This window comes from Dipteris shenzhenensis, chromosome 17, assembly GCF_047967505.1.
Source record: "Dipteris shenzhenensis isolate YYH24624 ecotype China chromosome 17, Dip_SZ_1.0, whole genome shotgun sequence".
In the NCBI taxonomy this organism is placed as follows: domain Eukaryota; kingdom Viridiplantae; phylum Streptophyta; class Polypodiopsida; order Gleicheniales; family Dipteridaceae; genus Dipteris; species Dipteris shenzhenensis.
Genome location: NC_141612.1, coordinates 53,373,284 through 53,399,462, shown reverse-complemented (window position 1 = coordinate 53,399,462; position 26,179 = coordinate 53,373,284). Strand labels below are relative to the sequence as shown.

At 46.1% G+C, this 26,179-nt stretch overlaps 1 protein-coding gene across 1 annotated transcript in view; it reads left to right on the top strand.

The window, feature by feature from the left end:
* LOC147892295 (protein argonaute 1A-like) overlaps positions 1-26,179 on the top strand; it is an 87,566-nt gene that overhangs the window by 47,050 nt on the left and 14,337 nt on the right. Inside the window, exons 9-10 of the mRNA XM_087388292.1 lie at positions 8,234-8,341; positions 8,464-8,523. Of these exons, the coding sequence (XP_087244418.1) occupies positions 8,234-8,341; positions 8,464-8,523 (168 nt within the window). The remainder of the gene's footprint in view (positions 1-8,233; positions 8,342-8,463; positions 8,524-26,179) is intronic.

The window sequence follows — 26,179 nt, the reverse complement described above, 5'->3', positions numbered from 1 at the left end:
GGGTGTAGATGATATCTTGCCAGATGGCGACCAAGGTAGCCATGGGTGGAACCGGATACTCACCCATCACTAGACTGCAGCGAGCAACCCAAATGTTCCACGCCGTGATACTGGCTACCATCTCCCATACACTGTCCTCTGGAGGAGAATGAGGAATGAGGTTATCAAGAGGGACCGCCTCATGGAGCTCTATTCTCTGAATGCTCTGACCCTGTATCTGGTAAGTTTGGGAGATCTCATCACTCTAGAACACGTGTCCTCCCTCTGTCAACTAGGCGACCATCCCCCATGTATAGTCCCTTTGAAGGCTCTGCATACGGGTCATAATCTTGAGGGCTCCCATCCAAATCCTTGCTGCGCTGCGATAGCTCGAGAGGCAGTGAGGGATCATCTCCAAAAACCCAGCAGAGCATCAATGACACTGCCCCTCCACCCGCATTTGCTCCAACCACGGGCCGATGGGCAAGCCTCCGTGGGTGGCCAGCCAGAAGAAGTAGGAGATCTTCCTTGGCCACAAATTGGACCATAACCGCGTCCAAAACCTGGAACGGACCCCTTCTGGGGCACTCTCTGGGCCACCCAATGCTTTCCCTCGAAGGGGTCCAAGTCGAAGAGTCCATCTGAAGCCTCCTACCAATCTGTGTAGTGTAGGAAAAGAAGGGCACCTCGTCCACCTACTTGGCAAGGCTGCCCCTAGAGGGCTAGAATCACTCTTCACCACTGGACGTCCCTCAAGGGCCTACCCTCCCAAAACCAGAGGCACTTTCTACTCTGGGATTCTGGGAGAATCAATGTGCCACTCCTTCCCCAAATGTCCCACCACTCTAATCATCTACCAATGAATCCCATCGATGTGTGATCCATCCACATGCGAAGTCCCTCCCACCAAGACTCAGGGATGGCTAGGTCAATCTCTCTCATCCACTACCATGCCCCTCGCAAATATGCTAAGACACCAAGCGTCGCCTCTGCCTTTGCCTCCATGGGTAATCTGCTCCATTTGCCAAAGGAGCGGGCCGGTCCACTATCCCACTGAGCCCAACCAATGTGAGTCCGCTACGCGAGCATACGCCCATCCAGATCCTTGATCTCCGGGTGCCAAAGAAGGGTTGACGCTCGAACTCCTCTCTGCACTAGGGCTGAGCGCGAAAGAGGCCCCCTGCTAATCTCTACCAGACCCTATGGAGGCTCCTCATCAAGGGCGAACCCTTCCATGTAAGGGGAGCCTCTGAGAATATCCATCTGTGTGAATGCTGCCACTGCCCCCCCTAGTGCGTGGGGTGTTTTTGAGAAGCCCTCGTTGTAAGAGAAGCTTCCAAGGCTCTGCACTTGGGGTGGGGCCGCACACAACCAACTTGCCCAAGAGGGCTTTGCTCTGCATTTCTGGATCAATGATACCCAAGCCTCCCAATGCATGTGGCATGATCACCGTCTGCCAAGCGACTGGGGCTCTCGTGCCGTCCGATCGTGCCCAAAGGAAGTTTCAAACCAGCCATCGGAGTTGCCCAATGGACCCTCTGTGAAAACACTAGCTGGAGGTGATATACTAAGCCGTGGCAAGAAGGATCTGGTTTGCCACTAAGGCACGGCCTGCTAGGGAGAGTTTGGCGGAGCTCCAGTAGAGAAGCTTGCGCGGAAACTCTCGAGGACCGGGGCGATCTGTTGCTTTGTTGTAATATCAATACCCATCTGACATCCGAGGTATCTCGCTGTCTAGCCCCGCGATATCTAGCGGAAGCCAAAGTCGCTCCCCCACTCTCGAATCCCCTGTGTCTTCTCAGAGTCTGTGAAGAAACCTATGGATTTTGTCCACTTGATCCACGCACCCGAGGCCTCGCAGTAAGATAGCCAGGGCTCCCCTAACTCTCTCCAAGCTCGCTGTGGTGCCCTCTACGTACAAGGCCGTGTCATCCGCAAACTCAGAGTCTAGCAACTCCTCCTCCTGTCTGATTGGGAGCCTCAACCCTGTGATGCCCGCCACCGTGATCAAGTAGTAGCCCAAAGCGTCCGCCACAAACAAGAAGAGGAAAGGAGCAAGGGGGCAGCCCTGGCGGACCAAGCAAGAGAGAGGAAAGGCCTCGCCTGTGTGTCCAGCGATAAGCATCTAACTAGAGCTCCCCGCATAAAGCATAGAAACTCCTCTAATCCATTTGTCTGAGAAACCAATCTCTGCATAGCACCCTCCAAGAAAGACCACTTCACCTTGTGGTAAGCCTTCTTAAAATCCAAGAGGACGGCCAACGGATATGACGACTCCTTGGACCAATCCAGTGCCTCCTAGAATGTGAAGATGTTGTCCAAGATGGTGCGCTCTCGAACGATCCCGGTCTGTGTGTCGTGGATGATGTCAGTAAGCTGGGGCCGTAACTGCAAACTCAAGACCTTGGCGAGGATCTTGTATGGAATATCAAGCAAAGTGATCTGTCTCCACTGCCTCGGATGTCTGCCCTATCTCCCCCTTTTGGGATCAAACAAATCCACCCCTTGCTCAGGGCCTGAGGAAGGGAGCCCGTGTCGAAGATCTCCCAGTAGGCTACGCAGAAAGAGTGGAGATGATCTCCCAGAAGTTCCGGAAGAAGGCCGGAGTCAAGCCATCCTTGTTAGAATACTTCTGGGTCGAGAGAGCCTTGAGGGCTTTCCAAAGCTCCTCATCCGTGAAAGGCTCCTCCTACCGTCGGAACGTGATCCCAAACTAACTAATGGGCCATAAGTCAAGCTGGAGTCATCCTCTCTGTCAGAAAGAGCTAGCTATAAAAACCTATGGTCAAATCTAAATCTCCTGCGGATCAGTGTGCATAATGCCTTGGGGATCCCGTAGACGCTGCAACTGCGTGCCTGCCGATCGGGGCCCAATGGTCTAAAAGAACTGCTTTGTCATCCGGTCCCCCTACTGTACCCATTGGGCCCGGGAGGAGTGAGAGAACTCAGCCTGTTGAATCTCTCTGTCTTGAAACCCTCCTAAATCTCAAGGCACACGCTCTCAAACCTGCCACTAAGCCACTGGGATCGTGGGTCCTGCTCCTTGAGCCTCTCTATGGAGGTGAGGTCTCTCCGCAGTGCTCGCTCGTGCTCCTGAAGAGACCTCCTCCGTCTTCTGTAACTCCTCACTGCTTCTCTAGATCGCGTCGGCCACTCACGAAGCCTAGCCCTCCTAAGGTGTCGTCTCTGACTACTGCCAAATCTCTGCCTTGATCTGTTGAATCTCCCCGTCCTGCAGGAGGTCCTCTAGAATGCGGACCCCCTTTTGGGGAAGACACCTCGGCGGGGCTGCCTTAAATGGAGTACTACTGGAGAGTGGTCTGACATCGTGGTGCCTGCCAAAATCCCGCCTCTGTGCAATGCCCAGTCCCCAATGTAGAAGTGGTGTAGCCTCTAAAGTAGTCCATCATGTCTCCTCTGTCCGAAAGAGAAGAGGAGGCTGCTAGATATCCTGCTGAACTCTGGCTCTCTCGTGCTTCTGAAGAGCCCTCCTTCGTCTGCTGTAACTCCTCACTGCTCCTCTGGATCGCGTTGGCCACCCACGAAGCCCAGCCCTCCTAAGGTGCTTTCTCTGACTACTGTCAAATCTCTTCCATGACTTGCTGAATCTCCCCATCCTATAGGAGGTCCTCTGGAATGCGGACCCCCTTTTGGGGAAGACCTCGGCAAGGCTGCTCTAAGTGGAGTACTGCTGGAGAGTGGTCTGACATGGTGCCTACCAGAATCCATTAGGAAAAAAGGGAGCTCATTTTGGGGCCCTGTAAGAAATTCACTATTTTCTCTTTTCTCTCTCTACAAAAGCAAGAAAATATGGATACTTGCGTGAAAAATGTCAGTGTGAAAAGGAATAAATATATTGTTTCACATGCTTTACATTCAATGTTCATATAAGAGCAACACTTTTCTGTGCAGAATTTGGTGATTCTGACACCGCAGACGCGTCCGGAACGGCCCAAAACCTCAAAAACGACACTGGAAACGCTGGAATCGGACATCCGGAGGCCCGGAAACGGCCAAAAAAGGCCGAAAAGTGGGATTTGCAGCAAAACGCGATCTGGCACCTTTTGAAATTTCCAAAGGTGCCAGATCGCGTTTTGCTGCAAATCCCACTTTTCGGCCTTTTTTGGCCGTTTCCGGGCCTCCGGATGTCCGATTCCAGCGTTTCCAGTGCCGTTTTTGGGGTTTTGGGCCATTCCGGACGCGTCTGCGGTGTCAGAATCACCAAATTCTGCACAGAAAATAAATTTTTAAAAGATTCAAATTAGATCACCTCATTAATGTGACATGCTTCTACGAACATATAGTACTATTTCTTTTTCTTATTTTCATCTTCTTTTGTTGAATTTTCAACGTTACGTTGGCCCACTCCTGATTGGTTGAGAGCCTATTTTCTCTCTCTTCTAAAAGGCCCCAAAATGAGCTCCCTTTTTTCCTAATGCTGGTGGAGCCGCCTCTGTGTAGTGCCCAGTCCCCAACGGAGAAGTGGTGTAGCCTCTTAAGTAGTCCATCATGTCTCCTCTACCTAAAAGAGAAGAGGAGCGTGTTAGGTATCCTGCTGAACTATTGCTCTCACCACGGGTCTCTACCACTAATCGTCGTGAAGATGAACTTCCAGGTGCCCTGCTTTGCTGCTGGCATCTCAGAGAAGGAGGCACCGTCCTGCTTGTCCTCCTCAAACTCCACGTTGTTAAAGTCCGTCCAACAATCTAGGAGTCTACATCCGGAAGACACTCTGACAGCGTCCTCTAGAAGGCCAGCCGGTGCGGTCTACACAATGAGTATACACGTTCAGGATCCCAATCTTGGACTCTCCCATCTTAAATCCCATCCAAACTGCTCGTTGTGGGATAAGCTCACCCTTATCATAAAAGTATGGAGCCACTGTCCGTGAGCGGCGGGAGGGGGACAGGTGGTGAGGATGACCATAGCAAGAGGGGCGAGGGGGGGGGGGCGGGGGAAACCCAAGAGGAAGGGGGTGGAGTTGAGAGGAGGCATCTAGGGGGGAGAGGGGCGGGGGGAGTAGGGGCGACCGTAGGCGTCCCCTGGTGATCAGGCTCGTTGGAGGCTTTGAATCCGCTCCTCCTCAACCGCTGTCAAGCTAACGTCCGCAGCTTCCGCCATCGCAGCATCAGGAGCTCTTGGAGCTCGCTACTGATACAAGGGTGAATGTGGACGATGTACCTCCATCATGGGAGGATCACCTGGCTGAGTAGTGGCCCCTGCCGCTCGAGGGTGGGTCTCCACGTATGGGCTCCTGCTACTGCTCCTCCTTTGGTGCGTCTCGAAATACTCTCTCTCTCTCTCTCTCTCTCTCTCTCTCTCTCTCTCTCTTTGCTGCTTGCCTTTTGCCTGCGGCGCTTTCGAGCTTGTTTGCTTGGTTTCTTTTTCTTTTTAACTAGGGTCCAATCCCCTTCTGAAGGGGTACCCAGGGGGTTTAAGACTCCTGCTGCTCCTATCTGGGGGGGTGCCGGGCTCTAGCCTGCTAACTCTGCCTGCTCTGCGAGGGTGGGGGGGAGGAGCTCGACTGCAGGGGCAATCTCTGGCTAGGTGACCCATCTGTCACAGCAACAAAGACACTGGCCTGGTAAGCGAGAAATCTCCACCTACTGGCGAAGTGTACCCCCTTCAAGGGTCTCTAGGAGGATCCAAGCTCTAAGAGGGACTCTTGGCTCTCAACCACCAGTCTGATTCTATTGATGCAGCCGAATCTGGCGGAGACTCCAGCACAGTGCCAAATGCTCAACCAATGGAGGGGAGGATGGCTCTATATTCCTTTGGGAGCCTCGAGAAGTGAAGCGTAACCAGAAAACGGGGAACATGGTGTGTCATGTCCATGTCCTCCACTGTAAAGCCATGGTACGAAGGGAAGCACCAAATGCGGGCCAAGGAGGATGGGACTCTACTCCACAAGTGTCAATGCTGTAGCGGGGCAGCTCGCCTCTTTCGTAGATGGTGACTTCATAAATGTGGTTGCCATCTAGTGCCAAGATCGCCTGGATCCACTCTCACACCTGTCTCCTTGCGGGTGTGAGGCCTGCAATTCTGCCCACGATTGCCTTGTCCTGGAGGGACTGAACTGTTTGCTGTACGTGTTGCTTGTTAGTTGGAGAACGAAGGACCTTAACGGCTGTGGGATTGGAGGGTGCTGCCATAGAGCCCTTTTGGCCAGACCAAAGGTCACTACCAGGAGTTCCCTTCTCCAAACAACGGGCACCTATCAAGAGCCGCCCCTCTCAAACTACTTCCCACTTCCCTTCCTCTCCTTCACTCGAATGGCTGTAAGATCCTCATCTAAGTAGATCTCTAGGTGGTATGTAAGACTGAGCATCTGCACAATGCCGCGAGGTGGGCTTGGGTGTCTTTGAAGCGAATGATGAGAGGCTGCTCTCATTTGTGGTCCAGGCCAATGTGCTAGCCTCCCTCAATCCGATGCTCCTAAACCCGAAGGGTGGAAGTCACGAAGCCTATCGCATCATCCATGGGGGTTGTAGCTATGTGAGAAACGGCATGTACTCTGACATTGAGAGCCTTGTTGGCCCTCTGCTTCTGCTTTATAATGGTGGCCAAATGGTGGCCTTTGTAGGCTCCCGTTTTGCAACATCTGCCTATTTGGTAGTCTCTGCACTGGTTGACTGCATGGTTGCTATTTGTGCCTCAACGGCCTCTACCACTGTCCACTGCGTGGGGCTGTCACCATGGATGCCATCTCCGTCCAAAGTTGTGATATCTCCTGGCTCAAGCTGTGGATGAGACGGCCTACTCCACCACCTGTGTGTGGAGGGAGTGTATCTCTAGGAGGGCATGATCCCAGGAGTCTGATGGGATCGTGTGACCATGAAGTGTGTAGGGATGTGGTGTGAATGGGGACTAGATGATGCGGGGCGGGAGTGGAGACTAGTGGGGCGGAATTGGAATGTGGGCATGATGGGACCAATTGAGGTGGGGAAAGGTGGCTGAGTGTGATAGAGTTGAGGTATACTATGGAGGAGGGTTATAGTGGGTTGGGCTAAGAGGAGCTCCCCCTGATCCAAACACTGATGGTGATCATGCTGCTACAAAATCTGGTGCTGCCCCTGACATTGCCACACCCAGGGATAGTGTGTGCTGTCACCTCTAAAGATGGTGCAGAAGATGGCGAAGGTGATCCTGAGGATGATGATGATGGTGATGTAGAGGCTGATGCAGAGGCTAGTGTGGGATTTGAAGCTGTTTGAACAGAGGCTTTGTTGGTTGCTTCTGTGTGGTGGTGCTGTCAACCTGTAGGCCACTTCCGTTGCTGCATTTATTCACATTCTCAATCATGAGTTGTTTTTTCTGCTTCTTCTCCTCTTTAAGTCTCTCTTTCTCCTTATCCTCTTTTGCCATTCTCTCCTCCTCCTACTACTGCTGCCTTCCTTCTTCTTTTTCTTGATTGAAAGATTCTTTTTGCTGAAAATCTATGGACGGGGAGAAGGTGTGCATCCCTTCCTACCTTTCATTACATGAGTGGAGATGATACAATGACTTAGTGGGCTGAAGAGGGCTACCACGGATTGTCCAGCATTCAGATGAAGGTTCGGAGGTGAAGAGAAGCGGCCAGGATGTCTATTTCTTTTATTTTGAGCAGCTTCTTGAAGTACGAGCTTCCACACACAGTCATACAGCCCTTGGTAGTCAGGTTCGAGCTTACCTGTGGTCAAAGCCCCTTGTCACACAATCTGTAGCTTCAATGGGCAGGTCGTATATCAGCTTGTGGTTGCTCTCAACAGCAGCTTTGAGGACCAGTGAGCCAAAGGGGTCCTAGGCGGGGCAGACCAAGCAGGAAGAACCTAAGGACCCAACCAGAGGTGCCACAACAAGAAGCCTATCAAGGGTTGCGACTCAGTCTAGGATGCCACGACAGTAGGCACCAATACATGCATGACAACAAGGGTGGAGGGGGGCATAGGAAGGCAGCCAGGTGAAGCAACAAGCGGCACAACGAGGTAGTGGGATGCACAACAAGAAAAGGCAAAAGAGCAGCAAGGTATATATATATATATATATGTATGTATGTATGTATGTATGTATGTATGTATGTATATGTGTGTGTATATATATGTATATATATATATATATATATATGTACATATGTATATAGATATATACATATATGTATAGATAGATAGAGAGAGAGAGAGAGAGAGAGAGAGAGAGAGAGAGAGAGAGAAAGAGAGAGAGAGAGACTTAACACTATTATTTTTGAATCGTGCAATTTGGCCTCTAAATGTTATAGATTGCTAGTGGATTGATCGAGAATAGTCGAGAAATCACTAAAGAATTTGGAGTAATGGTAAATAGGCTTTTGACTGAGATACCGGCACGTATATTACCAGCTCCAAGAGTGAGTGTGATTTTTTCTCTAACTTTCAATTTGTTTATTTTAATTCAGTAATTGTGTATCAAATAATAATATTGCATGCATATCATATCATTTTGTTTCTTTGTGGCACATCCTTGTTATAGATTTCTTATCGTTCAATGGATGAGATGCCAAGGGATGGAGTATGGAACATGAAGCACAAGGTGTGTGTCATATCTTTAAAAATTGTGCATTCTTATAAAAGGTCATATTATTAAAGAAAAAAATGTTAAAAGGCCTTTAAGAAATTAATTTTTTGTCTTTCTCATTTGATAGCATACTCCTTGCTATTTAAATAATGCGCATAAGGTGTTGGCACATTAGTTGGAAGACATGATGCAGAAGGTCCTGAGGCGCTTGATCCCCTTAGATCATCTTTTGGGGTATGAAACTTTGGGGGCTCAGCTTGACACTCTATAGAAAAGGGGATAGGGCCAGATTAGAGAAGGGGGAATCGGGATAGATGAGCAGAAGGGAGAGAGGATGAGGGGGAGCAAGAAGAAGAAGGGGTAGGAGAAAGAGAGAAAACGGGGGTTGAGGAGAGAGAGAGAGAGAGAGAGAGAGAGAGAGAGAGAGAGAGAGAGATGATATGATAGGATTGTGTTAAAGTCCACGTGAGACCCTTCAGGATCTATGGGACTGGCGATCACTATTAACTAATTGTGATCCCTTACATCCAGTGAGAGAAAAATCTTACAGACTTGTCATGTAGTGAGTACTTGTTGGGCTAGCTTGTGAGCTAGAACCAATACCTTGTTGCAGTGTTCCCAAATCTCTTTTAGGTAGCTTCCTAGCGTTTTGGCTGACTGTTCCAGCAGATTTTTTAGATCTCTGCTTCCCCCATATCCTTCTCTGATGTGCGCGTATGCTCTACATCTCATGAGTACATGCTGCTCGTTTTCTACCTCTTGTGTGGGGCAGATTTTGCAGATTGTTTTCTCTCTGGGGACCTTGGGTCTTGCCCATCTGCTCCTCTCTACCTCGACATCATGTGAACTAGTTCTGATTTTGCAGATTAGATGTCTTTTAAACGTTGATATGTCTTCCCTGAGATATTTTTGCATTCCATAGCTGTCCATTGAGTTAACTTCTTGCTTATAAAACTGCATTTTTGTTCCTGGGTTCTCTTATTCCACATGCATCTTCTGGTATATCCGTGGTTGTTATAGCCCATGATTCCATCCACTTCAACCCCTCTCTATACCAACTTGTGATTTGTGTAGCTTCCATCACTTTGCGTGGTATCCTGTCGGCGTCCGTCTTCTCAAGTAAGCCATGAATTCACACAATGCTTCCCCTTCTAGAGCTATCATACCTGTTTCGGCCAGCATGATGGGGTAGGGTGTTTGTGCCCTAATCCCTAACTCCCCTATTAAGAATCGTTTATGTAGAGTTTCTATTCTTTCCCAGTGAATCTTGGACAGGCCCAGGTGCCCAAGCGGGTCATCCCTAAAGGATTTAGTCTGCACAAGCATGGTGTACAGAAACTTTCTCATTTCCCAATTCCACAGGTGCGACTTCCTACATTTATTTTGGAAGCTATATAGGGCTTTTAGACCTCCCAAAATCCTCCTTTCCACACATGCATTTTGTTTGTAGTTGGTGGTGAAATCCAGCCCTAGATATTTATACAAATTGATTACTTCCAGGGACTCCCCTCCAAATGTGACATCCACTTGTTTGTTACGTGTCCCGATGACCATTACCTTCGACTTGTCTATATTAACCTACATTCCCGAGTGTTTGCAAAACTCTCTTAGTGCATCCAGATGTGCTTGCAGGCTCTCCTTGTTCTTCGCAAAGAATGCCACATCATCTGCATAGATACACATTAACAAAGCGTACCCTGCAATCTGAACACCTTCTTTGCTGTGTATTCTCATCCACTCTTCCAATTCATCGATAAAAAGAACGAATAATGTTGGTGATAGGGGGCAGCCTTGTTTAATCCCTATGTCACTCCTTATTACAGCTTTCCCCTTGGAGCATGATGCATTAGACAGCCTTTCCCATAGCCTCTTTCGTATGGAGGCCAATTCTTGATTGCCTCTATCTTGGCAGGGTCCATCCTCACTCCATCTCGTGAGATGATGTGTCCCAAGACATGTATCTCTAGCATGAAGAACTTTTTTTTGTGTTGACCAGCAGCTTGTGTTTCCAAGTTCTGCAAATACAACTGCCAAGTGTTGCCTATGCTCCTCTTCATCTTTCGAGTTCCCAGTAATTAATGTCATCAAAGAATGTACCCACAAACTTCCTGTGCTCTCTAAAAATGCGATCCATCATGCGATTGAAGTTAGCAGGAGCATTAGTCAAACCAAATGGCATGACAAGAAACTCATAAAGCCCAAAAGTGGTCTTGAAGGCAGTCTTATGTACATCTTCGAGCATGATTCGTATCTGATGGTAACCACTCTTCAAGTCAATGCGACTGAAGATAGAGCATATATATACACAGAGTCATTCCATTAGGGAGAAAATGCAAGAAGGCTAGGTTATATTATTGAATGATGCTCATGTAAACTTACAGTGCGTGCATGCAAAGAAATATATTAGTCATGTTTATGACTGTGATGTGTACATGATGTGTTCATGTATGTGTAGTGTGATTATACATGGATATTTTCATGAATATCTCTAGGTACATACATGCTTATGTTGTCATGTACATACATAGCATAAAATTGAAGCACTTATCAGGAAAAAATTGGCTCACTGTTCTAGAAGGGTTCAAATGCAAAACATGCCACAACAGAAAATGTCTATAGCTGTCATGGGGACGTGAAAAGTGATGTAAAGTATCTTTGTAACTCAACCTCGCTTAACCCGGGGTTAACTATGGTTAAGTGTAGTAATGGTTTGGCTGTGAAGGATTGGCTAGAGGAAGTGCACACTTCCTAGAAGCTCCTAGGGCGAAGTCTAGGTGCACCACTAGGTCCCAGGGGCAAGGAAAAGGCTTTAAAGGGGGGTCTAAAAGTTGGGCCCAAGGACAACCAACGTTGTCCTTGGTATGGTGCTTAGGACTTTAATGAAGGGCCAAGTTGCATGCATGCAAAGGCATGTGCTCCCCTCCACCTACCATCTCCCTCCCTCACTCTCCTAGAAGCATCTTCCACGCTTGGGAGAAGGCGAAGACTCTGCTGGACGTTTTCAGTTGTTCTTGTGTTTTGAGTTGTTTCAGATGTTTCAAGCCTGTTTTCAGCTGTTTTAAGCCCGTTTCAATTGTTCCAAGGCTTAATACACACTTCTAGTTAGTGTCAGAAGCCATTTTTCAACTTTTTGAAAATTTCCATTCCGACATCTGTACGAGTGTATGGAATCGGTACGGACGTGTACGGCTGCCTCCAGCAGGTGCCCGAGGTTGTCTTTTGTTGTTTTGGACCTTTCTACACGTGTTTCTAGCTGCATGGTGGCTTTTGGAGCTGTTCTAGACTATTGTAGGCCGCAAGAGGAGCTTTCCCTACTGCTTTTGGCATGCTCTCTTAGGAGGACTCAAGCACAGGATTCCGAGGCAGCAATTATTTTGGGGCATTCTTGCTTTGGAGCTTTTTGCAGTACGTGTGTGTTGTTTGCAGTCCTTTTAGGACTCTACAGGTTCTAACAAGCACCTAGAGGCAAGGGTGTTCCTGTGGTAGTCCTAAGGACAGTGTGGACGCATGTGATGGCCTCGAGGTTGCCTTGAGCTTAGTTTGCTAGTGGTTTGGATGCCTGAATGAGGGTTTGTTCAGAAGTGGATGCCTGAGTTGAAGGGCCTGATGGGGAAATGAGAGCAAGAGGGAGAGAGTGAGAGAGAGAGAAGACTCAAGGTGTGCGGGTGTGAAGTGATGAGCCACACCACAAAACTCTTTAGTTTTATTAGGATTAGGTTTTACCCTATGACTGTCTTAAGACAGTCATAGGTGTCCTATCTTTAATGAAGGGTTGGCAATGTGCCTTTACCCCAACAACCTCCCACCTAAAGGCCAATGTGCCTAAAGGGGAGAAAAGAATAAAAATTATAGCAATATACAGTTACTGTATACAAGACCATATAATAAGAATGGTCTCATCCTAATCCCATGATGTGGGGGCAATGTGCAAACCGCTCTGTAGGCAAGCTCTTAGTGAGCAAATCTGCAGGATTATCATCAGTATGCACTTTCACAAGCTCAAGTCGCTTGTCTTCCAGTACCTCTCTGATGAAATGATATTTCACTTCTATGTGCTTGGTCTTCTGATGAAAGACCGTATTCTTTGCCAACATGATAGCACTCTGACTATCACAATGCAAAACTGGCATATCTCCTGTAATGCCCAAATCTCCCACCAGCCGAGTAAGCCATATTGCTTCCTTGCAAGCCTCAGTGGCTGCAACATATTCAGCTTCAGTAGTTGACAGTGCAACGCATTTCTGCAACCGAGACACCCATGATATAGCACCTCCTGCAAATGTGAAAATATAACCGGTAGTAGACTTCCGGTTATCTGCATTCCCTGCATAGTCTGAATCTGTAAAACCATGCACCAATGCATCCTGCCTACCATAGCATACGCACAAGTCTTTGGTACCCTTGAGATACCTCAAGACACCTTTCACTGCTTACACCTTTCACTGCTTCCCAGTGCCTCTTGCCTGGATTTGCCATATACCTGCTGATGACTCCCACCACAAAAGCAATATCCGGACGAGTGGCAACCATGGCATACATCAAAGATCCAACTGCAGATGCATACGGAACCTTGGCCATTTCAGCCTTATCAACATCTGATCTGGGGCTGTCCTTACTGCTGAGTTTTAAATGTGGAGGCAACGGGGTACTAATAGACTTCCCCCCCTCCATTTTAAACCTCTGCAGTACTTTGTCAATGTACTCTTTCTGTGACAGAAACAAAAGTCCCTTGGACCTGTCACGAGTAATCCGCATGCCAAGAATATGATTTGCATCACCCAAGTCTTTCATGTCAAAAGACTTATGCAGTTGTTTCTTCAAAGCACTAATCTCATGCTGAGATTTACTGGCAATAAGCATGTCATCCACATATAGGATGAGTAGCATCAAACTGCCATCCTTTGCCCGTTTGGTGTCCAAGAGTTTCTGCACATACTTGGACTGAGACATAACAGTGCCATGTCTCTCTTGAGAGAACTGGATCCCCAAATAAAAGTGAAGCAGCCCCAAATCTGACATGTCAAAGGTGGTGTGCAAATCAGCTTTGAAATCTGCAATTTTATCTTCATTGGACCCTGTGAGCAGTAAGTCATCAACATAAAGAAGGATGACTAAAATTTCCCCCCCATCCATCTTGATGTAGAGGGTGCCCTCGGTAGGACTATTGTGCAGCCCCTTGCTAGTTAAAAAGGCATGAATCTTGGCATACCATGCACGAGGGGCCTGTTTCAGCCCATACAAAGCTTTGTTTAGCTTGCATACTTGAAGTGCATTTGCTGTAATTTCAAAGCCTGGAGGTTATTTGACATACACCTCTTCCAGCAAGTCTCCATTTAAGAAGGCTCTTTTTATATCCAACTGATAAACATTCCACTCAAAATGTGCAGCCATTGCAATAACTGATCGAATGGTGGTCATCCGGGATGTAAGAGCAAATGTCTCCTCATAATCTATGCCCTTTTTCTGAGCATAGCCTTTAGCAACCAGCCTTGCCTTGTATCTGTCAATGGAGCCATCTGGCTTCCGTTTGACCTTGAAAACCCATCGTGTGCCAATGGCATGTTTACCTGGTGGCAAGTCTACAACATCCCAAGTCTGATTTTTTTCAATGGACTACAACTCATCATGCATGGCATTCATTTAATCCACATTGTCCTTTGCTTCTTCGAATGTGGCAGGCTCCTCCTCATCAAGAAGAGTACTTGCATATGCTTATTCCACTGAATTAGCACCTTCCATGTGCCTTGCTGCACTGCGAGTCCTGCCAGGTAATGGAGCATCAATTTTACTCTCCCTGAGAGTCTGTAACAGCCAGTTTGGGACTGTTTTTGCTGCATGTATGTCTGCAATTTCTTGCTGCACCACCTGTTCCACTGCCTGTGGAGGTGGCAAGACATCCTGTGGCGGAACTAAAGCATCAGGAGGTGGCTGTAAATTCTGATTTGCATCAGAAATGTCAGCAGGGGAACCCAAGGCAATGGGTAGCAACCCCTCAAAGACATCCTCCGAAGAAGAAGGCATTTGAAATTCAGCCTGAGTGTGAGCTGAATTTTCTGCAAATATCACATCTCTACTGACAATGATCTTGGGTGTAGCAGGATTGTAGAGACGGTACCCCTTGCTTTCTGCACTGTACCCAACAAATATGCACTTAATTGCCTTATCTGACAACTTGTGCCTAAATTCAACTGGCACATGAGCATAAGCAAGGCATCCAAAGACTCGGAAACGATCCACCGAGGGCTTTCTCCCATTCCAGACCTCATAGGGAGTTTTTGTTTTTAAAGCCTTAGTGGGAGCCCGATTTAAAATGTAATTGGCACACATCAGACCTTCAAGCCAGAATTTGTGAGGCATGTGTTTGCTTTTCAACATACATCTGTCCATCTCCATAAGAGTTCTATTTTTCCTCTCAGCTTTGCCATTTTGTTGAGGGGTTAGCCTCACTGTGAGCTGATGCACAATACCCTTGCCTTTCAAAAAAGCATCAAAATCTGCAGACAAGTATTCCCCACCTCTTTCTGTGCGCAATGTCTGTATCTTGAGTCCGGTTTCATTTTCAACCATGGCTGAAAAGTGTTTAAACACCATGAACACTTCTGATTTGCGCTTCAGCCCAAAGACCCAAGTGAAATTGGAGTAATCATCAATAAAGGTAACAAAGTAGAGATAACCACCCAATGATGGAGTCCTCATGGGACCACAGACATCACTGTGTATAAGCTATAATTTGCGGACAGCTTTAACTGAACCATCCTTTTTGAAGGGGAATCTATGCATCTTGCCTAAAATGCACCCTTCACAGGCATGTGGAGGAGGTATCTCAAGAGGTGGCAATGCATCAACCATAGAGTGCTTTTGAAGTGTCATCAAGCTGTTGTAATGCATGTGGCCATATCGGGCATGCCATAATTCTGCATTCTGCATGGCAGCAAGAGCATGGGCTGCTCTTTTCTCAAAAAGATCAAGCTGAAAAAGCCCACGCAGCAGAGTACGAGATAATCTTAAGGCATAATCATCTTCCCTGTCTCGGACAGCACATTTGTCATCCACAAAGATGACCTGAAATCCAGCTCTGCTAAGAGTGGACACTGAAAGAAGATTCTTGGTGATACCAGGCACATATAAGACATCTGAAAGTCTGAAAACTGAGCCATCAATGGCAGTAAGCTCAACATCTCCTGTGCCACGTACTGAATATGATGAGTTATTGGCACAAGTGACTTTCTTACCAACAGGAGGTGGATGCAAGGAAGTAAAAAGACATTTTCTAGAAGTGATATGCTTGGATGCACCGCTGTCAAAATACCAAGTGTTCAGTGTTTCATTGACATTGAAAGCAGATGCATTCGTAGAAGAGTCATAACTGCAAGTCAAAAATGCATATGTATCATCATTACAAGTGGCTGTATTATCCCGAGCATCTGGAGCAGCCAGCCTAGAATTTGAAATGCAAGATAAAAAGGCATAATCCTGTCCAACAAAGTTGGCTGTAGCATCCCCATTGTCAGATGCATGAGGAGCTGAATCTAAAACAGCCATGCCGGAGCTGTTTTTCTTCTCTTTTGCAAGCCTTTTCTTGCATTCTGCAATGTGATGACCTGGCTTTTTGCAGTAATGACAAAAACCCTTCTTCTTGGGCTTACTTGCATCATTTTTAGCCTTTTGTGAAGGCTGTCCTGACCCACTAGAAGGCTGATTTACTGATGTCTTTGCCTGTCCCTTTGTTTTTGACTTAAACGTTGAGATCATAGCTTGTTCACCTGCACGTGAAGCCAAGTTTTTCCTGGTCTGCTCTTCCTGAAGCAGAAGTCCTATCAACTCATGAAAAGTGAGAGGCTGTCCTGTGTCCTGACCCACTAGAAGGCTGATTTACTTATGTCTTTGCCTGTCCCTTTGTTATTGACTTAAACTTTGAGAGCATAGCTTGTTCACCTGCACGTGAAGCCAAGTTTTTCCTGGTCTGCTCTTCCTGAAGCAGAAGTCCTATCAACTCATGAAAAGTGAGAGGATTTGCACCCCCCCTCAATGATAAGTTCAGCGAGGTATGAAAGCTGAGATAAGACTCAGGAAGAGAATTCAGAGTGGTAGTAATCATCTCTGAATCAGGAATAATCTCATCTATGTTCAATAATTGCTCTCTGAGATCCTGTAGCTTTGTGAGGTGGACTGACATGGAGTCACCCTCTTCCATATGTGTATTACTTAACTCTCTTTGCAAGAAAGATACCCTTGCATCATTCCAGGCTGCATACATGCTTTCTAAAATATCCCACGCTGCCTTCGAGGTCTTACACGACCAGATATGTGGAATGATAAATCTTTTCAGTGAAAGAGAGATGCATAACAAAGGTAAGGCATCCCGTGAATCCTATCTCTTCTGCTCTGGAGTAGTGGCTATAGCTGCACCAACAACTTGTTCTACAGCTGCACCCTGTGCACGACCTCTTCCACCTCCTTGCTGAGGAGGGGTATTAGGTGCCATACCTGCTGGTCGGATCTCACCCCCATTAACATAATCCCATAAATTGCGAGAAATCAGAATATTGCATAACATAAAACTCCAGAGGGAGTAGTTGGTACCATCCAACTTGTCTTTTTGTGAAAGACCATTGAACTGGAAGTCATTCTGATTTTGCTGGGCCATATGTGAGAAAGAGATTTAAGCAGATACCAAACTGAATTCCTTTACTGGGAATGAAATGCACACCTTTTAAAAAAACACAGCCAAGCACTGGCTGTAAATGCAACTCAGATTTCTGCACTTGCACTGTCAGAAATCTGTCCAAGCATCAAAAACTCTCCAGAATCTGCCAAAAGTGCTGCAAAACACTTCAAGAAAGGCAGTATGAATTGAAAACTCCAAAATTGCTCTCCCAACACGAAAGCCTCAAAATAGGCCCGAAATTGCAACCGGAAAGGGGCAAATTGATCAAAAGCCCCAAATGTTGCAAGAATTGCGCTCTGTCTGCAAAAGCCCCAAATTTCACTGCGAAATTGCAGTGTAATTACAAAATCCCCAAATTTCTTCAAGAATTTGTACTGCAGAATCAAAAGCCCCAAATTTCGAGCTTGAAATCGCAACCAGATAGGGGCAAAAGCTCAGAAAGCCCCAAATTCTGCAATTTCAGCAGAAAGCCCCAAATTTCAGACCAAATCTGCAATGTTTGCTCTAACTGCAGCCCCAAATTTCTTCAACAGCTACAAATTGATTGCAATGTCTGCAACAAACAGGATGCCCCAATTCTTCCAAAAAACTGAGCCAAACAATGGCTGTCTGCAAGATGTGCCTGCCTAAGATCACCTGCAAGGTATAGCTTGTGCGTAGGTACAACTTGTACGGCAAGGTACAATCAAAGTACGGATTGTAGGTACAATACCTGTACGGATGGGTTGCACGAAGGTTGTACGGAACAGTACGGAAGGTTGTACGGACCAATATGGACGCCTGATGGACTGACGACGCAGGTGTACGGATGGCGACATAAACCGTACGGAACTTTACGGCGAACCGTTCGTACAGTCAGGCGACGGGTTGTACAGCAGAAGATCGGTTGTACGGAATGGAGCTGCAGACTGTTGTCGCTTGTACGAATGTACGGCGCAGTTGTACGACGCTGTATTCGCATTGATGCATGACGGTACGGCATGTACGAATTCCGTACAGTCGTACGGACTGTACGGACAGTCTATTGGTTGCTTCGAGCAGGTACGGATGGGATGTAGCAGTAAGAGCGGCAGCAGGGGCGTGGGCTGTACGGGCACAAGGAGCTTGAACTGAAGGCAAGAACTCAACGAGGAAGGAGTAGGGAGCAGGATCATACCAAATGTGAGAGTTTGGGGAGAGAGAGAGAGCAAGGTTTTGTCCTAGTGACAAAACCTTAGTAGTCACTTACCATAGTTAGTGAACTAACTGCGGTTAGGGCGAAAAACCTCTTAAAGAGGGAAAAGTGTACCTAACTAGCTTATTAAATTACATTGGTCACTACTGAATTATATCTATAATTCTAACAAAACCCCACCATGGGTATGGGTGGAATGGTTCAAAATGTGGGAGCAGTGATGCCCCCACCATTTTTACAGCTCCCCGTTTATGACAATCTCACCCCTAAAGGCAAATTGAAAGATTACAAGGAGGGAGGGGCAACTGTTAAGTTTGAGACCTTCAATGGGATGTAGGACAAATTGAATGCTTTGACATTCGTGCAATAGTTTGATGCTGCCTACTCAGGTGAACACTTAATAGAATTTTCCAAAGTCCGAAAGACGGCCACCTTTTTGAAGGGCAATGCGCTCCAATGGTGGACCAATGTCCTCTTGCAAGGTAGAGCACCTATCACTTGGGTCGAATTCAAGTAGATCTTCTCAGCAACATGGCTCACTACCACTTTCGAGGTAGATATCATGACCACCTGGTACAAATTAGATGCTGCAAATCACAGAAATTTGGAGAACTACAATAAGAAGTTTTGGGAAGCCCTGTCTTACAGCCATGTACCGCTGTCGGAGCAAATTGAAAGGTATTGCTGCAGGTTGCCAAAGGAGATTCGGGACTATTGCACGAAGACAAGGGTCCCCAAGATGTCCCAGTTGGTTGAGAATGCCACTACCACTTATGCACTAGTGCAAGGGAAAGTTTCTGGGTTCAAGGGAAGCTCACATGAGACATCAAGGTCAAAGGACAGCAAGATGGAATCCCCTAAGAAGTTCAGAAAGTTTTCGCAGCCCATGAAGGCAAATTTTGATGCAAGACAGAGGTGAGTATCGACCCGTATGTCAAATGAGGAAAAGCAAATTCTTTATGATGCCAACAAGTGTTATATTTGCAAGGAGGAAGGCCATAGGGCTTTGAATGCCCACACAAGAAGCGGAAGCTCCCCCCTACTGAGTAGGGTGAGCACAAGGAGGAAAAGAGGACTGATCAGAAGAATAAAAATCCCAAGCCCACTGCTAGTGATCTTTTGTCAGACTTGATTGGGCCTGTTCAGAATACAGATGCTACAGAGTTATGCCGGGCATGGGGCAAGATAAGAGACTAGACTGCTCTGATGTTTTTCGATCCGGGAGCCAAGGCCAACTTCATCTCTCTAGAGCTGGCTGGAAAGTTGGGAATACGGGCAAAAGAGATGGGTCCTTTTGTGTGATGCAGATATGGCTTGTCCGAGACTCAGCTAGTCAACTACTCCGGTGATAGACAAGCTACGGATGCATATTCCGAGCTACACGGACACAGAAGAGTTCTATATTATGCCATTGAATGGTTGTGATGTGTTAGTGGGGACACCTTGGTACTTTCGTGTTGGGGCTGTTTTGGATACAAAGAATAAAACAATCACATTCACTCACCGTGGCAAAACCCACGTTCTTGATGCTAAATTGAAGGGAGAATTCATCCCTGTTGTATCTGCTTCTGCCATTGGCAACGTAATGAAAAAGCACCTCTTAGTGCTTGCATCTAAAAAGAAGTCAGTAGAAGAGAGTCTCGTTTTTCTAAGCTGGAAAAACAGCGGCCAGATTTTCTTTTTTAGTTTAGGGAATGTTTTTTTGACTCACTTCCATAGGAGTTGTCCCCTGAAAAGCCAGAAGACCATACATCCCTGGTAGTAGCCCTCCTAACCGACCTCCTTACAAAGTCACTACAGCCCAACCAGAGTAAATTATGAACTAGGTGTCACCACAATGTAAATATCCTAAGTCAAAGTACAGTTGACCATGATTTGATCATAATCAAAGAATTTTCCATCTAGGTTAATTATGGTCAAAATAGTTCTTCTATTGGTCAAAGAATTGACTACGGTCAAAGATACTTAGCTTCGGTCAAGTAAGCCTGACTTCGGTCAGGAAGACTTGGTTTATACCAAGAAGGTTAACTGCGGTTAACCAAGATGTGCCAACTTCGGTTGGAGAGACTTCACTATAATTAAGGCACCTCGACCCTTGGTCAAAGCCCCTTAATCATGATCAAGAGCGTTGCCTTCGGTCAACTTGAGAATAAATATATTTATATATTTGTTATGTGTGCACATGTGTTCAGTGGGGATGCCTACCGTTGACTAGGATTAGTCCACAGTTTATTATTTTTGCATGCAAAGCACTAACAATTAATGGGTGCCATGGTGGTGCGCTTTAATTAATTGTTACAGGTACTATGAGGAGCTAAAGACCCAAGCAATTTGGAGTGTAGCAAGCATTTCGAAGGCCACTTGCGTGACCAAGTGCTACAAAGATCCCAGCAATTGCCCTCAGAGGCATGTAATAGGACTTAGTCTAGATTTTAGACAAGTGGCATGTTGCCATTTTGGAATGAGCTTGAAGCTCTTGTAAAAATTGATTCACGCTTTGGATTTTTAGAAGTAGCTCTACGCTAAACTGTGTACTGCAATTCTCTCTCATGAATTAAAAAACCTTCGGGGGGGTCCATCCCAACGATTGTTCTAGGCCCTAGTGTATCTGTAGAGAAGAAGAAGAAGAAGAAGAAGAATATATTATCGTCCTCTGAAGACCAAAAAATCGGCCTATGGGACGTGAGCAATACAAAATCCTCGTACAAAAAGCTTATAGACAAATGTTCCTAAAACTGGGGGTGACCCGCTATGTAGCATATGTAGAGAGAGGGAGAGAGGGAGAGAGGGAGAGCTTAGAGGTTTCATTGGTATCAGAGTCAAATTCATGGCTTTTTCAAGCAGTGATGGCCCAAAGAAGTAATGAGCTCATCCCTCGCGTGTGATGAAAGAAAGTGTCCTATGTTGGAATTCAGATTACCGTATTCAAGCGGAAGCAAGAGCCAAGAGACGATGAAATTTCCGCCTAGTTCCGTTGACGTTTAATCGGAGGAGCGTTGGTCTATTTCAAGTTTTATCGAAGTCTTCTGCTCTGTGGAAACAGCCACGCTCAGGCCTCTATCCCTATCTACCTCTGGACAAATACCAGTTGGCGCCATACCCATGAGTCAAGAAGTCGTGATGGCGCTTGTCACCGGACGGAATGCTCAAAATAAGTCTTGAGGCGAACGGTGCTTGTAGGCCAAAAGAACCATCTGCATATGCAAAGATTTTTGGACGGAGAGCTACATTGGTCGACGGGAACCTCCATTAAGTTTTGCTGTTTGAGACGGACTTGACACATCTTTACCAGAGAATGGAGTACATACACCTCTACTAGAGAATAGTGTGCCTAACGGATTTTTGGCGACGGAGATCACCACACAGTCCTGGTTTAGTTAGTCTAGCCTAACTTAACCAATCTGGTTGATGTAACCAGACTGTGACCAGTCCAGTTAGTCTAGTTGCAGACTAACCAAACGAGAACCAGTCAGTTTGGTTAGTGTAACCAGCCGGTTATCCATCCAGTTACTATCCCCAAAAAAAAAAGGACACTCGCAGAGACTGTTTCTGCCAGCAATTTTCACCTACCTGTCAGACTTTTACTGTCAGAAAAGCAGCAGAAACACAGTAAAATCAGAGATTTGCAGAAAAAAAAAGAATATGCATGCCTTTGAGCAGTGAAAAAGGGTAAAAAACAGATGCTTTTTTAAGTCATTTGCAGTAGCCAGAAAAGGGGGGCACAGCTTTGAGTTTATGCTTTGAGTTGACAGCCCGGCACTGGCACAAGTTGTGAATGCAAGACACCGCTTGTTGAGGTAATTTTATCTTTGAAAAGCAAAGGCTGCGTGCATCAGTTGCATACACAGTGTGTGTGTGAGAGCTTGCAAATTTCAGACAAGTTGTAGGAAAATGGCTCAATCACCTATCCAATGGGATTCACAAGATAGGGATGCACATCCAAGACAAAGAAGTGTGGAGCAAACTCAGCAAGAATTTGAGCAGATGGTACGCATTCGTATGCAGGAGATGGAAAAACTCAGAATGGATCCGAGAGCTCATCATCTGTTTCAAGAAGAAACTATGCCTAATGCAGCTTATGATGTGCCAATGCCAAAGGCGCACTCTCATGTACAGCCCGAGAGAGAGGGATCTCATAGGGCACGGTCTCATAGCAGAAGAGGCAGCATCACCGATCTCCAAGCCCTTCACCGTCTACTTCAAGCTCAACTTCTGTATCTTCTTCTTCTTCATCAGATAAACCATCCAGGAAAAGAAGGAAACACAAGAAGTCTAGGAAGAGCAAGTCTTCCAAGACCAAGGAATTCAAAGATGGAGGTTTATGACCTATAATGGACAATATGGTCATACAGGCAGTTCATTAGGCAGTTTGATGCTGCGTTCGGTACATAAAACTTATCCTCCAAGTTGAGAATGGTCAGCTTGCACTTGACAGGGACATCTAGTGCATGGTGGAGTGCACAGACCACAGATGGGTCAGTCCCAAAGAGGTGGAAGAGCTTCAAGAAAGCCTTCTACCAGCAGTTCATGCCTAAACAGTTCAGAGATCATGTCCTTCAAGATTGGGATAGTTTACATAAGGATGCAGGGGATACTGTGGAGGTGTACAATCAAAAGTTTTGGGATGCCTATTTGCAGGTTGCACCTTTGAAAAACATCTCCAAAAGAACCCAAATATGAAAGTACAGAGCAAGTCTCAGTTCAAAAATGCAGGCAGTGGTGAATGCTCTGAGGGCAAAGAACATCCAAGACATTATGCATTCAGCTTCAGTAGCGAGTCTCGTGCAGGTACAAGATCCAGCCACAGTGCCATTCTTGCAAGCAAGAGGTACTGACAGGAAGAAACCTGATTTTTCAAAATTAGAATAGAAAGAGTATCCCAAGGTTGAGAAGAAAGGGTTTCAGCGTCAGAAGCCGAGGGGTACTCAGCTTTCAAAGACATATGAAGGCCAATCCCCATTCTCTCCTGAACAAATAGCTGAATTCCGCAGAGATAAGAAATGCTTTAGATGTGGGAAAGAGGGGCATATGGCTGCCCAGTGCCCGGAGAAGCCTTCGGGTTCTAAGGAGCAAAAAAATCCACAAGTACCACCAAGACCAATTAAGCGAACCCACACAATGGTTGTCTCACGAGGGCTCTCTTATAGGTTTTATGCCACTGCAACCTTGTACAGCAGTGGGAGCACTCCCAAATGTTTTGGGTAGTACCTCAGACCCAAAGGAAAAAGTGCTTTTGCAGATTAATCCTATTTGATCTAGGGTCTACAGACAATTTCATATCCGAAGACTTAGCCTTGAGATTAGGGATTAAAACTGAAGAGCTAGGCAGAGCTCTTTATGCTGATCAAATGTTCCATGGGAATCCAGTGCAAGTTACTCCTTTGATTGGAAAGCTTCGTGTCCATGTGCAGAGTTATATAGATTAGGAGGACTTCTTAATTTCTCCTCTCAAGCAGCATGATGTTGTACTTGGTACACCATGGTTCCATCGAAAAGGAGTAAAGATAGAATACCCTGAGAGGGTGTTGAGTTTTATCCATAGGGGGAAATGCAATCCATCTCGCTGTTCTGAGAGACAGCAATTATTGTGAACGAAACTTCCTTCGTAATAACCAGCAAGTACACTTTCTTTTCAGCGCTCCCCCTCTCTCTCTCTCTCTCTCTCTCTCTCTCTCTCTCTCTCTCTCTCTCTCTCTACAGAGACACTAGGGCCTAGGACAACATGTCGGGCTGGACCCCCCCGAAGGAATTTTATTACTTGAAGAGAAGCTGTTACAAAAGTTTAGCGTAGAGCTATCTGATACCCCCCCTTCCAAACGTGAAAAATCCCCTTTATTACAAGAGCTTCAAGCTCATTTCAAATTGGCAACATGCCACTTGTCTAAAATCTAGACTAAGTCTTATTACATGCCACTAAGGGCCACTTTGGAGTCTTCAAAGCACTTGGTCACACGAACCGCCTCCTAGATGCTTGTTAGGCTCCCGTAGCGCTTAGGAAAAATAACTCTTCCTAGTACCTGCAACAATTAATTAAAGCGCATCACCATGGCACCCATTAATTGTTAGCGCTTTGCATGCAAATAACACACTGTGGACTAATTCTAGTCACGGTGGGCGTCCCCACTGAACACATGTGCACACCTAAACAAATATAAATATATATATTTATTCTCTGGTTGACCGGAGTCAACACTCTTGATTATAATTAAGGAGCTTTGACCAAGGGTCGAGGCGCCTTAATTATAGCCAAGTCTCTCCAACCGAAGTTGGCACATCTTGGTTAACCGGGGTTAACCCTCTTGGCGCATGCCAAGTCTTGTTGACCGAAGTCAACACTCTCTGACCGTAGTCAGCTCTGTAGTTCTCTGGTTAACCGCAGTTAACCCTCTTGGTAATAAACCAAGTCTCCTTGACCGAAGTCAGGTTACTTGACTAGAGTCAAGTATCTTTGACCGTAGTCAATCCCTTGACCATTAAAAGAACTCTTTGACCATAATTAACACATATAAAACACTTTAATTATGATCAAATAAATGGTCAACTGTACTTTGACTTAGGATATTTACATTGTGGTGACATCCCCTCGGCTTCTATTCAGTTGACCTCAACTGAAAAGCTTCCTTGTAAACATCCAAAAGCTGTGGATGGTCGGATAACATGTCTTCGTCCATCCACTTGGCATCTAATGCCGTATAATTTTTGAATTTTACAAGATACCTGTAAAACTCCTTACCCTGAGGGCCTTTGTGCACAGGATGGTACACAATCTGCTCTGGTTGAAGGACCTCCTCCAACTCATCCACTTCTGGTGGATCCTCTGATACTGGTTCTGTAGGCTCTGGTCCGTGGAATTTCTTTAGAAGACTCACATGGAATGCATTGTGAATCCTCCAATGCTCTGGCAATGCTAATCTGTATGCAACCTCATTTATTCTTCCTGTAACCCTGAAAGGGCCATAGTATCTGGGAGATAACTTTGCATACACTTTCTGTTTGCCTTTAAACTTGCGGAGCCTAGCTTTTTCAAACTTCAAAAGTACCCAATCCCCTTCCTTGAGATCTAACTGTCTTCTATGCTTATCTGCAGCTCTTTTATGTTTCTCTTGAGACCTTTCAATTGCTGTCTGGACTTGGCTGTAAGCTGTCTAGAGGTCTCTCACAAACTGATCAGCTGCAAATATTTCATCTTTGGTCCTCAATATAGGTGGCAAAATCACTTTCCCATATATGACCTCAAAAGGGGCTTTCCCTGTAGAGGTATGTACTGTATTATTGTAAGCAAACTCTACCAACGGTAGGTACTTTTCCTAGTCTGAACTTTGGTCACCCATGTAGCATTTCAGCATATCCAAAACTTTAGAATTTGCTACTTCACTTTGACCATCTGTCTGGGGATGAAAAGAAGAAGAAAAATTCAAATTCGTCCCCATGTTATCAAATAAAGCTCTCCAGAACACTAACAATGGACTTAGGCATACCATGATGTTTAAAAATCTGTACCATGAAAAAGCTTAGCCATATGATCTGCCTTTATGGTTTTGCGAACCGGAATGAAATGAGCTTGCTTGCTGAATCTATCAATGATAGTCCAAATCCCATTATTTCCAGACTTTGATCTTTACAAATCAAAAATAAATATTTTCCCATGGTGCCTGAGGCACGGGAAGAGGCATAAGTAGGCCAGGTGCCTTTCGTCTATCATACCTCACTTTCTGACACGTAAGGCATTCAGTAACAAACTAATGTATATCTTTCCGCATCCCTGGCCAAAAGAAATACCTCTCTAGTGCTAGAGTTGTTGCTGTAATTCCTCTGTGTCCAGCATAGGG